This window comes from Vulpes vulpes, chromosome 11 (genome assembly GCF_048418805.1).
Source record: "Vulpes vulpes isolate BD-2025 chromosome 11, VulVul3, whole genome shotgun sequence".
In the NCBI taxonomy this organism is placed as follows: Eukaryota; Metazoa; Chordata; class Mammalia; order Carnivora; family Canidae; genus Vulpes; species Vulpes vulpes.
Window position 1 is genome coordinate 74,295,863 of NC_132790.1, and position 15,661 is coordinate 74,311,523.

A 15,661-nucleotide genomic window follows, 5' to 3' on the forward strand; every position below is an offset into this window, starting at 1 on the left:
TTAATTTGGGTAAAACCAGTATATTTAGAATATTGAGTCTTAAAATCATCACCATTGTAAATCCTTCCATTATTTTAAACCATTTGTAAATTTTCTCACTAATGTTTTGTAGTTTTCTGCATAGTAGAATTGCACATTTGATATTTGATATTTTTATAATTACTTCTATTTCATTTTCAGTTGTTTGTTACTATCATATAGAAATACTATTAATTTTTGCATATTGAACTTGTATCCAGTAGCTTTACAACATTCACTTATTAACTGTGATAAGTGTTTGAAACTTTTAAGGTTACTTTCTGGTTTTGGGTATTTTCAAAGTTTACATAAATTTGTCCAGATATGGATTTCTCTCCCATTATTTTTGCTAGATTTCCTTGATAGTTTTAAATATTCTTCTCATAAATTAGTGGTTTGTACACACTGTCATTACAGATCCTCACATGCAACCTTCTCATTTTTCCCTCCTCCTCCCTCAGCTAGTGAATGCCACTGCCCTAGATAATTATCTGGGATCTTGGCAGTCACCTACAACATTAAATATTGCTACTACCTGCTTTTGTAGTAAATATTGCATCCCTGTCATTAATAATTTCATTAGCCTTGGGTGGAGATTCCTAATAAGATACCTCAGACTTGATTCCATAGTAACATACACCTAATTAAAAAAATTATTTGTGTACATTTATAGAAATTAAGGGAATAAAATCAATTTATAGTATATAATACAATGGATATCCTGGGTTTTTTTTTTAAACAGTGGCAAGAAACAGTTTATTGACCAAGGTTAAGGCATGAGAAGGCAGGACTGATGAGGAGTGAAGGGTCAGACCTCCCCAGTGACTCCAAAATCATGTCCTCAACCAGGTCCTGGAGGTAGCCTTTGTACTGGTCCAAGGTGAGAGTGAGTGGGTAGTTGTAAACTCACTAAACCTCTGCTGCCTTATATCTAAATTAAAGTGTTATTAACTTTTATCTCATAGTGTTAGGAAAATTAAATGAACAAAATGTTCCATATTGTGAGCCCTTATGATCAGCTCTCAAAGTTAGCTAGTTAGTTAATTAGGAAATATTAAAATGCAGGCATCATTTCTTCTAGCCTAGGGTAATTGTCATAATAATACAGAGTTATTTCCCACAAACACAAATTTCAGAAGCTTTAATTAATAAATTCAAATTATTTAGATACCATTTGCCTACGTGCTGTTCAAGTCACCTAAATGCTTTAATGCCACTAACAAATGTGCCCTGGTTTTCCACCAGGATAATTTGATCAATGAACGCTTAACAAGTGACAAAGTAACATTATCTGATTATGTCCTCTATCTTTTGGCCCTGTGACCAGCACTGCTTTCTACTTACAATGAATAGCAGGGAATAATTTATGCCTTAACCATTTCTGATTCAGGACCATTCACAATATAGTATGTGGATCAATAGAGAATAAAAGTTCAATTATCTAGCAGATTCTTGAAATGTCAGATCAGTTAGGTTAAGCCTTGAGAATTTGAGCATTTCCTCAAATTTCCACCAGGAATAGAAGAAACATGGGCAAATATTAAATAAGTATAAACTGTGTATATTGGCAAAACACTTGTCATTTTGCTAACTTGAAAGATGGGTGATTGAGGAGACTGGCGATTATAGAAGTTATAACATTGGGTATAAAGCAGCCACCATGGTGTCGGACACATTGCAGCTCTTCAAAAAATGAGAGTTCCTGTTCTTTGCTCCCTAGGCTGTTGTCGCTGTACTTCAGCCAAGAGCCTGTTACAATTGCTATAGTCCCAGCATGCCTCTTCAGCAACTCTACCACAAGCACTGCCTTTCCAAGAAATTCTCCTGATCCCTGGCCCTTGCTTTTTCACTGCTTCTGAACTTCCTATCTGATTTGGCACTTAGCATTTACAGTCTGCTGTTAGTAAAACTCCTTCCACATCTTTCAGCCTATCTCTTCTAAGCTGGATCACAAGTTCCTTGAGGGAAAGTTTGGCTTTATCCTTGTTTGATTTCACCATAGGCAGGATGAGTCATTGCTTAAAGCCCCACATAACTCATTTTACATCTCCCACGCAAGGAAGCTGGTAGGAACCATCTCCTCTTATAAGGTGAGAAACTCTAAGTGATAGCCGGAATTAAGGCCATTAAAAGAATATTATAAGGGATGCCTGGGTGGCTCAGTGGTTGAGCATCTGCCTTTGGCTTAGGTCATGATCACGGGGTCCCAGGATCATGTCCTGTATCAGGCTCCCTGCAGGGATCCTGCTTCTCCCTCTGCCTATGTCGCTGCCTCTCATGAATAAATAAATAAAGTATTTTTTAAAAAAAGAATGATAAAACAGGCTTTTGTGGCAAATCATATGGGGCAGAAAATACTGCTAGAACCCTAGTTTAAGAATTCTGACCTAAGAAGAATGTTTAAGAATGACCTAAGAAGACAAGACTTGATCCGGCCTAAACAACCACATCTCCTACTACTCCCATGAGAACAGTCTTATAATTCAGTAAATATCCAATCATGTATTTATATGTATGTAGTAGTAAGCATTTATCTGGGTTCAAACCTTGCCTCTTTTACTTACTGATTGTATGGCATTGGGAAAGTTACTTTATTTCTCCAAGCTTTAGATTTATCATCTGAAAATGTGGAAAAAAATAGTATCAATCCTGTTTTAAGTTAGGAGGTTCAGGAAAGGGAAATTAAAGTAAAGGTTTCAACAGAGGAAACTCACTATAGAGAACTGGTTTTCCTGGGGCTAGAGTGCTAAACGAGCAAAAAGAGAGTATAGAGGTAATATCGATATAATTACCACAAGAAGGAGCTTCTGTCCTTGGAGATGGATAAACAAAGGGAAGAAGTGCACTTATCAGAACACAGAAGTCCAAAACAGGAGCTGAGAGGAGCCATAAGAAACCAGGGCTCTGACTTTGGATGTAGAGGTGCTCCCAACTGATGCAGGGATCTCGAAGAAGACCCAATGAGGCTGGTTCTGGGAGTGCCTGAAGATGCTGAATGCTGGGACTACTTGCTGATGCCCGATGTGGTCTGCCACTCAAGGTACATCATACACATCAGAAGCAGGCAGTCTACTCTTTCCACCTCCAGCTTTCCACTCTCCCTTTGGCCTCCCCTATTTTTTTTCCTTTGGCTCGCCTATTGGTGGAAGTAACTGTAGTCGGCTAGCAAAGAAAAATGAGTTTTGCGGAGTCCAAACCCCAGCACTACAAAGCACAGCACAGAAGGTGGGTTTGGAACTCAGAGACAATAGTATCTTAATTTGTGTATTTGTTAAATAGAATAGTGATAGTGCCCAACCCATAAGAATTGCTCAGGGTATTGTACTGAAGCATCTAGCACAGAGAATGGAACATGAAAACAATTTTAAAATGTTGACTACTTATTATTTTATTGGGTGTGTTTCTTTGTTTTTATTTTTAATTAAGTGATCTATCAAGCATCCTTAATCTACTATATTGGTATCAATAAGATTTGATAACATTCACTTGAGATTATAAAATGGAGTTTCACACTTAAACATACGTGCAATTCAGACTCATGTAATTCACAAATACTAGGAGTAAACAGTATGCTAAGAAAACAAAGTTCCTGCCCTTTCAAAATCAGCATTAAGTAAAACAAACAAACAAAATCAGCATTAAGTAAATGATTACTTCTTTATCTGTCCAGAAAATGGAATTTTTTGACATCATAGACTTTCACTGCTAATCTGTATGTAAATTAAAGTGTTTGTCACTTTTCTTTTTTTTTTTTTAAGATTTTATTTATTTATTCATGAGAGACACAGAAAGAGAGAAGCAGAGACACAGGCAGAGGGAGAAGAAGTCTCCATGCAGGAAACCCGATGTGGGACTCGATCCGGGGACTCTGGGATCATGCCCTGAGCCAGAGGCAGACACACAACTGCTAAACCACCCAGGCATCCCATGTCACTGATTTTCTAATTAGTGCTTTTGGACTCTTCCAACTTAAGTAATATACCTCTATTGTGTTTTATGACAGAATAAACAGAACAGCAATAGTATGGCACCTTCTCTTGGTGTGAAAGAAGAATTTCTCTTACCACCAATCAGCATGGTGCAGATGGAGAAGATCTTTTCTGCATCTGTATTAGCAGAGACATTCCCAAACCCAACACTGGTGAGGCTGCTGAGGGTGAAGTACAGAGCGGCAATATAGGCACTTCGGATCGATGGGCCCCCCAAGGTATTGTTGCCGTAGTATGGAGATTCTAGTCTCTTTCCCAACTCATGGAGCCAGCCTGCAAGGGAAGAATGAGAAGGTAAGCCCAAATTGTAAAATCCCAGTATTAGCACCTGGCAGTCAGGATAAATGAACATTTAGAGACATACTAATTTGCTCAGGAGAAAGAAGAGAGAAAAGTTAAAAGGAGGTTAAAGGCAAAGAATGAGTTTCCATTCCTAAAAAGCAAAAAATGTCACTTTTATGCAAGCTGTTCTGTTTAAGACCCAGCAGAGAAGTGGGCATTCAAGAGCAGATGGGTGGTCAAAGCTAAACAGGTTCCCCTAATGCAGGAGATCACCTGCAGAGAGATAAATTGGGATTGTTACTGTCAGTAACAGTGTTGTCTATTTCTCTAGTGGTTAAGCTCCTTTCTCAATTGGAATTTTAAGAGATAAAGGAGTCTAGTAGGTATTTTTAAACCCTACATGATGATAAATAGCAACAAACACAAGAATCTAGACTTCACACAGACAAGATGGGCTTTATTTTCATCCTGTGCAACTTGCCCTGTTTTATTCATTTGGGCTGACATCTAGTTGGCTTACCAGTTCATGCCACCTTACTCAGGAATCTTCCTCTGCAACCCCATTCTGCATTTGGGGCTGAGAGGGGGAAAACTGCTCTACCAAGAGGTTTCTGTAATAGAACTGGATGCCCCTTGCAACTGTTTTATAGTACTGGTGTATATATGTGCCCAAACTGATCAAATCAAGAGCTTTACATATATGCAGTTTGTTGTATGTCAATTATGTGGTCATAAAGCTATAAAAAACTATATTAATAAAGATGGGAAATAGCAAGTAGGCTATTGACAGTAATAGAATGGAAACACAACAGAAAGACAACTTTAAAATCCTTTATTGGAAATATTTATCCTCTAAGATTTTGTATTCTAAAATTCTGTCTCTCTCACTGTATGTATGTATGTTACAAAACACTATGACAATTCAGTTGAACCCATAAGGCTCATAAGACTTTTGTTAAGAGATGCTATTCACTGGCCACTACTTTCTTATAAACACTTCATTTAACGGCTGCCCCAAAAGAGATGAAAGTCATTATACTTTTTAAGTAGTAATAATTCTGCCCTTTTCTGCTAAAGTCATAGATTATGGAACTGTACTAAGTAATTAAAATGCGTATTTTAAACAACTGGGAATTCCTTGAGACCAAAGAGAATTGCTTAATGGCAAGTATTGTGCCTTATTCATCCTGTTTCCCTAGAGAAATGTTTCTCAACCGTTAGCTTGCCTCAGAAACATCTAGAGGGCTTGTTAAAGAGATAGCCAAGTGCATCCCTGGAAGTTACTGGTACAATTCAGGAGGCTGGGTAGGGGCTGGGAATCTGCCTTTGTAATAGATTCCTACATGATGCTGATGCTGCAGATGGAAGGGACCACACTTTGAAAAGCCACTGCTCTGGTACAATGATTCTCAACACTGGCTATAGCTAGAAGACTTTTTAAAAAAATACACTGCCCAACGGCTGTCTCCACTAACTGCATTAAAATTTCTGTTGCCAAGACCAGGTACCGGTATTTTTTAAAAGTCCCCAGCAAAATCTAATGCAAAGATAGAATTTAGAACCACTATTCCAGTACTTAGCAAAGCACTAACAAGTATGTTTTAATAAATATTTTTAAAAAATGAATTAAGAAATGAATAAATGATTCTTGCACTCTGTCACAGTATGAGACAATATGACAACATTGATGCAATGAAACAGCATATACGCATTTGTAAATTTGTACTAGAATAATGAATGTATGTTTTGATGATAGAGAATAATAATAAAACATTAAGTTTTACATTATAAAAAGTGATGCTGTTAGTAAGCTATGAATATTTACTCTGTCTGGAAAGCTTTGTGATGAAATAAACACTAGTGATGGGGTTCAGGGCAAGCTGCCCCAGAATGTGCCACTTTGGCATGTGAATTATTTGAGCTGAAGGCAATCAAGGCCTAACAGACTCAAGAAGAGCCTTTTACTTTCCTCTCAATTGCCTAAAATAATTTAAATAGGGGGCCTATACCAAAAAGAGAGCTATTACCAGGGATAACTTTTTACATCAGAAAGGCAAACATTTGTTTACCAAACATTTATTGTTCTTATCTTCCAATGAATTGCATTCCTTCCCTCTGAAGCCCCCTTCAGTTTAACTCAGGATGGCATATGACTCAACTACCTGTCTTTGACCTCCTCATGTCTATGTGAGACTTCCATATGTACTAAATTAAGTTGTTTTTCTTTTATTTGATTGTCTTATGTCAATGTTATTATTAGGCCAGCCAAAGAACCTAAAAGAAGGAAAAAATTTCCTCCCCTACACTAGATTCAATACAGATTTAAATCTGGACTCTTTAATTTACAGGCCGTAGGAACAACTAACTTCTTTAAGTTTCACTTTTCTTATTTGTAAAAACAAGGATATTGTCTAACTTGTAGGGCTGCAGTGGATCCAATGAAGTGCCACATATGAAAATGCCAACCACCGTTACTGGTAGAGGGTTGGTGCATCATATCTTTTTTCTCTTTCTTGCTTCTCTTGATAACATTGAACAAGAAAGTACACAATCCAGAAAGGTAAGAAAAAATAAGAGATCAGCAGTGAACTGTAATGGAAAAGAAAGGTGGTGACCACATGTATTCAGTAGAACCTAAGGTAAGGATTAGCATTTTCTAATAGCAACAAAAGGGAGAAAATTCACATGGCAGTGGTTTTTAAAAAGGAGTAATACACCTCTATGTAAATCTGAAGAGAGACATGATCCTTTTGTCAGAACAAAATTCATGCGAAGACTCTTGCACCACTGTATTCATTTTTAGTTGGTTCATGGCTTCCTGAAGCCCCTTCATACATATCAGATTAAAAACCTCTGTTCTAGAAGTTTAAGTGAGGGGGAAGAAAAAGTGATAAAAGGAGATTTAATAAAACTTAGTCTAATCTAGTATAGAGAAAGATTCAGAAATAAAAACAACTTATCCAAGATTAATTGAAGAGATATCACAAAAGCAAATCAAACGTGCATTTAAAAAATATTACTGGTATGTTTATATACACTGTAGGAAAACAGTCTAGACACAGAAAAAAGTCAGGAAGCAGAAATAACATCTGAATTTATTGTCATATTCAGGATGTTGATTTCTCAGAGTGGTGCCCCTGTTGGCATTTGATCCAAATACTATCAAATCTGAGAACGAGAGGATGCTGAATGGCCAGTGGGTTGGCTGTTTCTTATGTGTCTTCCAACTTGTTCTCTGAAAGGTTTGTTGTCATATTATTTCTACTGGACAAGGAAGTGATTAGAAGGGCTCTCATCCCTTTGTTCCATATTGGTCATTTCTGCTAATTACTGGGCAACTGAAGAATATCATTTTGGCCAAAGAGTAAATATTGCATGACCTATTTTTTTGTTTTATTTGATGCACAGAAGAAGAAAAAATCAGAAACAATAAAGCTACTGCTTCCTCTTGGCTGAATCAGCTATACAATCAGACCATGAAGAAACAACTGGATCCATCTACTGATCTTGAAGTAAAGTATTCATTTACTTACAGAAGCCAGTTTTCTCACTTAAAAAAAAAAAAAAAAAAAAAGGAAACAAACAAACCCAGTCAATAGATTTGGTTAAGCTCCTTAATTTGAATAAAAGTAAAAGACGTAAGAATTCTCTGAAACAAATCAGTTCTCATATAAATTGATTTCTGTATTAAAATAGGATAAAAGTTTGTATTAGGACACACAGATTATATCCTCATCCAATGCCTGTTCATTTACAATGTGGAAAGCTATCTCAGAAGTGATTCAGGGAGCAAAATGCAGAGGAACAACAGACCTACTTTTGTTGATATCTCTTTTCTGTCTAGCCAACTGTTCTGTCTATTTTCAGAAACATCTTGTTTTTTAAGAGAGGTTGCTACTAAACTGTGTTACAGCTGACGGAGCGAAAGCAATAATGATGATGACAAAACCTGGTAACACGGAAAAGAGGTAACACCCACAAATCTGGGGATTGGATCTGTGGGCTAAATAAAACTTTTTCACAGAACAGCTCGTCCAAAATGAGAGCACATGTTCACTGTAACAAGACAACATGTCACTGTACTGTACAGAAAAAACAGTTTAACCAATTTGGAAGCCAATCTTTTTTTATGCTGGAGAAACTCATCTCTAAAGGAAGGGATGTCCTAGAACAGTCTGTCTGCTTCTGCTCAATTTTTTTTCCTAAAGAACATTTTGAAGGAAAAACATACACAACATAAAGTAGAATCGAAATATACTGAATACATTCCCCTCTCATAAAAACAAAAGATAACATAAAATAAGCCTATCATTAGTAAAATTGATTAGATACATAAAAGAGTATATTTCTGGAATAAAGATCAATTTCAAAGCCCAGAAGAGCCTGTAACTTAGTATAATTCAATACATATATTTTTCATTGTATTCTTACCATGGGCCCAATATTTCACTTAATTACATACTTTAAATGGAAGTTCTTAATTATTTTACTCTTTAGGTTTCCTACAATAACTTACTTACTTCTTTTTTTTTTAAGATTTTATTTATTTACTCATGAGAGACACAGAGAGAGACAGAGAGGGAGAGACACAGGTAGAGGGAGAAGCAGGTTCCATGCAGGGAAGCCCGATGTGGGGACTCGATCCTGGGTCTCCAGGATCACGCCCTGGGCTGAAGGCAGTACTAAACTGCTGAGCCACTAGGCTACCCAACTTATTTACTTTTACAATGCATGTGTGTACAGTTTGTACAGGTGTGACCTGCTTTATACAACATATGCATTCTTGAAAAGCTTAGTTTAGGTTAGCATTTAGTAAATTACTTTAGGTTTAATGAAAGAAATAGGAACATGCTATTTAAGGAAGACCTATGGTGAATTTCTTTGGTCACATAAAATACCTTAGGAATATAAAAACTACCCAGTAAAATATAAGCTTAGTAAATCAGATTTATATGTGTGTTAAGATATGTTTGTATGGATAGAGAAAAGAGAGAAGGGACTAGCACATGCATAATTACACCAAAATTCAAAATGGTACTTTACTTAATTGGGTATGAATGAACCATGCTGTATTAGGGTTTAGCTAGAAGCAAGAATGGAGCCCATGCTAGAGTTTCCTTGTTACTAGGTTGGAGCGTAGTTTACTTTTTGCTGAGGACTTCCTGTGATCCAGACACTCTACTAGAGCAGTACATCTTCCAACTCATGAATAAGCCTTAACTCTATGGGCTAGGTTATCATCCATATTTTGATTCATTATTTCACCAATCATTGTAACACTTTAGAAATTATTATCCCTGTTTTAAAGGTAGGAAAACTAAGACTCAGAGGGATTAAATAAATTGCTCAATATGGCAATTTTAAATCCTCAGGATTTTAATCCAGATATGTTCACTGTTGGAACTCAAATTCTTGGCCACTATGCATAGTACCTCAATGTGCTACAGACCTAAGAGTACCAGCATTACAGTGTAACCGAATGCCTTCACAAGCGAGGTACCATCCTTTATTATGGAATACAAACATGGTAAAAAAGAAATAGTATAGTTAAACCTTCCCAGAAGCAGACTCTGAGACATGGCTTTATCTATAAGTAATTTATGTAAGTTTTGGGTCCAGTCAATATTTTTGGGAGACAATAGGGAAGGGGCACATAGAGTGGAAGCAGCCGATGAAGTGTGTCTGTAGTTACTGCTATAGACAACTGCAGCCTAATCCTACTGGGGAACCTCTGGGATCAGTGTGGAACACAACTTCGGTTGGAGCAGGGGATATATATATATATACATACCAGCTATCAGCTATCAATAATTGAGGGCGGCTCCAAGGGAGTCTGAATTCCCTACCATTGCCATGACTGCTAGCAAAGTAGCCTTCCATACCTGAAGACAGTGCCTCAGGCATGGATACATAGCTACAGATCCTAAGGATGGGAATCATATAGATTGAGGGGACATGGTGGAGAACCAACAACATTTTCGACAGCAGCCAACACTTACTAAATGCCAAATGTTTTACTACGCTTCCACATAACATTATTTTCATACAACTATCACAATTATTCTGCCTTAAAAACAAAAGAAAAATAAAAAACTGATGATGAGTCCCAACAGAGAAGTTCAGCAATTTTCTCCCTTCTTTTCGGGAGTTTTAGAACTGAGAGGCAAATCCATACTTTTCTAACTAAACATCCATGATCTTTCTACCATACTACACTTTATAAAGAAGTAATAATTTTAAATGATCTTTTTAATTGTGCTTGTGGAAACCATTATTTAGTAAGTTTGCATTTTCAGTGGCCACTTTTGCTTAGAGTGGGAGATTGTGTCTCAAAGACACATATCATATCAGAGAAAATAGAAGAATTATCCAAACATAATCCACAATGTAGACATGGGATAACATGGCATTTAGAACCTAAAAATTACTTCAACAGGGATCAAGAGGCTTTCTAATGTAAATTCCAAGCATAGAAAATACTATAGTTAACATTTGCTTCCCCTCCCTCCATACTTAATCCTTTTGGACTTCATTCAGATGAGAGGTAGAAAAACACTGTTTTATGAGTCCTAAGGCAGGAGGTGTCTTACTGGGAGAGGCAAAGCCATGGGAGACAATGATTATAGTGCATAGCATGAGAACTTCTCTGATCTCTTCAGCCTCCCACAAGGGGCTGAGGTGTAGGCCTGCCCAGCTGCAGGAGTGAGTGAGACATATGAAATTAGGTGTCAGAAGTCTGAGTGTATGCATGTGTTTATGTAGGTTTGTGGGGGTGGTGATGGTGTGGTACTGGAAAGCCAAAGCATTTGTCAGGTATCGTATTTACTGTTATACATATTCAAAAAGGAGTTGTTAACCCCCCCAAAAATTACAAAAAAGCTTAAGATTTCATCTCCATTGTCTCTTAAAATATCTATATATTCATCTCCATTTCTTAAGGTTCAACTAGTACCTGTCGCTATAGGTTTTTGTTTTGTTTGTTTTTTGATTTAAACAAACTTTTTATTTTGGGATAATTTTGACTACTAAAAAGTTGCAAAGAGTACAAAGAATTCCTATATATCCTTCACCCAGTTTCCGCTACTATTAATAGCTTAATGTTTGTCCAACTATGAAATTAACACTGACACATTACCATTAACTAAACTACGGACTTTCAATATTTTAATGTAAGAAAGAGTTAAGGAGAAGTTCAGAGACTTAGATTTCAAAACTCAATCTCCACCTCTACTTTATCCCATGTTACAGGATGTGACTGCAGATTAGACGAGAAGGGCACCACGCTACAGTAGTATTTGATACTGATTTGTTGATTCCACTAAGGAAAAGGCACCAATAAATCTGGGGTCCTAATTTGAATAGGAACTCCATCATTTAAGTTCCCACTAATAGCACATTTTGGTTTTCATACACCAGGAAGTATCTTACATTTCTGAAATGGTATAGCTTACTTTCGAGGTAAAAGTCTGAAACAAAAAGGATTAACCATACAGTGAAAGAGACTGGACTCTGAGTCAGGAAATTGGGATCCTAATCTTGGTCCTGCCATTAATTAAGTTGATATATGACCCTATATGGGTCACCAGTTAGCGCCAGTTAGCCTTTCTGGTCTTCCATTTTTCCATCTTGAATATGAGGTGATTGGATTGAGTAATCTCTTTTTCCATAATCTTTTAGTAATGTTTCTCAGATCTAAGATTTTATGAAACAAGATCCTGTAATGTTTCATCACAAGTGGTTGATTTTCTTAAAGCAAAATGCTTGTGTAATAACCCATGATCTTATGAATTCATCTTTTATTTGTTTTTAATTATTTGAGTGATAACCCATCGACAAATATTGATGGGATAAGGATGGGAGATTTTCACATTTTGATGTGTGTATCATTTCTGCTCTATTCCCACTGCTGAACAATTTTTCAGAAGCAATATTATGTGATATTGATACTGTCAACAAAAAGATGTACTGCTTGCGCTAAAACCAGTCCAGAGTTTGCCAGTTCTCTAAAGTCTACTTGAATATGAAGTTTGTATGAAAGAAATTTCCTGACTATTGATTACTAAGGTCTAGCATTTCACTTCAGCAATGATGCATTGAAAGGTTACACACTATGGTAAACTACCAAAATAGATCATTAATACATGCAGCAAAAAAAACCAAAAATCAAACCAAACAGAAATCCTCCAGAAAGAACGCGAAATGTGAAACAACCTGAAGCCACAGTTGAGCAACTATTGTAGGGTTTTCTGACTGGTCCTAAGAAGAGGCAGTACAGGCCATCTGTTTCCAACCAACTGAGGCACTTCCAAATGCTTTTCAAATCTTGGTTAAAAATAAAGGAAATTCTAACAAAGATTAGGCTCATGGCTAAGTTAACAGAACCTAAACTATGAACTATTTGCCTTTAACCGTCCTATATGAAATGCTCATACAGTTCACAATGCTTTCAGATCTGCCTCACTATGAGCATATTTTCCTGAGTCATTGCTTATATGTTTTTCATGGCTTAATGAGTTTGTGACATACATTCATGTCTGAGCATAGAGTAGCGTTTCCAGAGACAACTTGTCACTCAATAAGAAAATTCTAATCCGAAGCACTCATTCTTTGCACAAAGGGACAAAAACAAGTTTCAGGAAAATAATTTAGGGTAAAAGTAATTGAATCCAACCAAGTAATTTTACTTTTGTGGCATGCTAAATTTATTTTCATTATCTGCCCCCAATCTCCTTTATGTTTTCTCTTTTCTCTCAAAGATTCAGAGTTGCTCCAAACCTAGGGAAGAAAAATGAATTGACGTGTCCCACGTTTGCAAACCATTTCTCAGCTGTTGTAGTTGCCTGGCAGTCATTTAAATTAGAAGGATAGGCTTTGATATCCATTAAAAAGGAATCTTAAGTTTCTCTGGTTTGTAGAACTTCAAAATAAAGTTCTAATTACTTTTCTTCCAAATGCATTAAAGGAAATACATTTTCTAACATCTCAATTATAAAAGTAATTCAAATAAATTAAGCCATAGAATATGCTAGAATGTTGTGTTCAAATGCCCCATTAAAGAGTCCTCTGGATTTTCTTTACCTTTAGTTGGGTCTGAAACTAAAGGCATTTTCTATGTTCTAAAGGCATTTTCTTCAAGTTTCTAGGAAATACCCATGTGTCAAAATAAAACACCAAGTTTGAAGTGTCAGCCTTGGTTCTCCTTTAGAAGAAGTGAGTCTGACTTGTATGTCCAGTAATGCATTTAAAAACATATAACTAACGTTGCTTGATGGCTTAATGCGGGGATGAAATACAGTAAGTGGTGGGAGTTTGCATGAACATTCCAAAATAAGTTTTTAGCCAGCACATGGCTGAGTGGTCAGATGTGAAGTTAACACAGGTGTGCCCAAGGCACCTACAGGTGGCATGGAAATGTTTACAAATGAGAAGTAGACAGAGTGCCCAGAGACAACAATCAAGGAACAAGAGATGCAGGAAAAATGCAGAAGAGAAACTTGACAACAGAGAAATGTATCTGACCAAGGAGTCCTGTAAACCTGAATAACTCAGAAGGCAAGCAATGCAGCATAGGAAAGTGCTACTTAGTTGTGTGATGTTAGCTAACTTACTCATCTTCTTGGGCCCTAGTCTCCTTCTTGCTAAAATGGAGAACATGACAGTAACTCACCTCATAGGCTGCTGTAATGTCAAGTGACACAGTTCACATAAAGGGCTTAGCAGAATGCAGAATTAACCACAGCAAGCACTAGATAAAAAGCTATTCTTATTGTTGCTGCCGTTGTTTGAAAGGAATGAAGGTCTTCTGTCTTCCTGAAAATAATGCAGACTTCTAAAATCCTTCATTCCTCAAGATTGGTATAAAATCTTAACCCACCATCTCATTTCCATCCGTATAAAATAATGAACATGGTAGCAGAAATAACGTACACAATCACATCATTCTTGCAAATCAGGGATTTTGTACCATTCGTATTACAAATGTCACTTTCTGTATTGAGGTACTGAAGACACAAAATCGATAGGATGTAAGTTCATAATATTTTGTCATCAATTTCTTTGCCATTACTTGATTTGTTATGGTAAAAACAGTATGTCAGAATAATCTTGCTTGTGCCTTTGTGGCTGGAGACCACACACTGATCATCAAATGTGATGAATATTTTAAATATTATTTAATTTAATCATCGATTGTGTTAACAATTTCTTACAACTCTAAGAGCCAAGCATTACAATCTAAAAATGTTGATATTAAAATATTAGTACTTGGAAAGGCTAAGTCAAACATGAGAGACATCTGTTAGGGAGAAGGACCAGCTTTTGAATCTGGAGTTGTCTGAGTTGAGAGTCATGCTACCTTTTGATCCTTCTTGTCAATCAAGGTTTTGGTATTAGCAGGCTCCTGATTGACTTCGTCTCTTTTATAGAAATGGCTGCTGCAATTGATTTTTCTATGTCATTGCTTTTCCCTTCCACCTGCAAATAGAAATTTCCCATACTCCTTCTGCTGCTTATAGTCACCATCATCTAAGACATGTGGTCGGGAGACATGGTGTTATTTTTATTTTGAGACTGGAAACTTTTGTGATGCTCTTTGCTGCCCCACCACCCCCACCAGAAGCCTTAGCTATTATTCTAAAGGCAGTTGGCGGGAATTGATGTGTTAATGGTCAGTGTATGCAAAAGCTTGGGGAATGTGAAAGCTTTTTGGAACTGTAGCCTGAACTCTCAGCAAGTCCCCAAGGTTTCATTTTTCAGGAATAGAATTCTTTGGTTATCCTCTCATGGACTTTGCAAGAGACTTTATATAGGTCAGGTCCATGTTGTGGAGGAATTAGAGACCACACAGCTTTTGTTTTTCTTATGAAAACCCACTTTCTTATGTAGTTTCTTGGACCTTATTAAAAATATCAGATAAACTAAGTACTTTGAACCATGTTTTAACCATCCCATTCATTGGCATCTGACTTTTGATTTCACCCGCAGATACCAACTTTGTTTACAAATTCATTATTTGGCAACCGTAATGCCTTTTTAATGGATTGGAAACAATGGAAGCAGGGGCAAAAGATGGTTTAGTCTCCAGCCTGGCATGCAAAAGTTGGTTTAACTCACACTGTAATCAAAGTACAGTATATAGTGTATTTACATCTTTGCCTAAGTCTTACCCTAGCAATTTGGGGGAAGAAGGTGTTTTTACTTTCAGAAGATGATATCTTCTGAAATACCTTCAGTTTTCTGGGAAACGTGTTTCAAATGCCACAGGGCAGGTTTTGTAGGTGTCATTCAGGGAGAAAGCTGTCCCACTCTAGGCATAGAGCAGAAGCCGCAAGAGGAACATAGTAATGAAAACAAAGAAGTCCAAAGACACCAGA

The 15,661-nt window shown here is 36.8% G+C and overlaps 1 protein-coding gene across 4 annotated transcripts in view; it reads right to left on the reverse strand.

Moving 5' to 3' along the window:
* Positions 1–15,661, reverse strand: part of KCNH8 (potassium voltage-gated channel subfamily H member 8) — a 400,632-nt gene that overhangs the window by 100,568 nt on the left and 284,403 nt on the right. For all 4 annotated transcript variants that reach the window (XM_072726752.1, XM_072726751.1, XM_026006436.2 and 1 more), the window contains exon 8: positions 4,083–4,280. In XM_072726752.1, the coding sequence (XP_072582853.1) occupies positions 4,083–4,280 (198 nt within the window). The remainder of the gene's footprint in view (positions 1–4,082; positions 4,281–15,661) is intronic.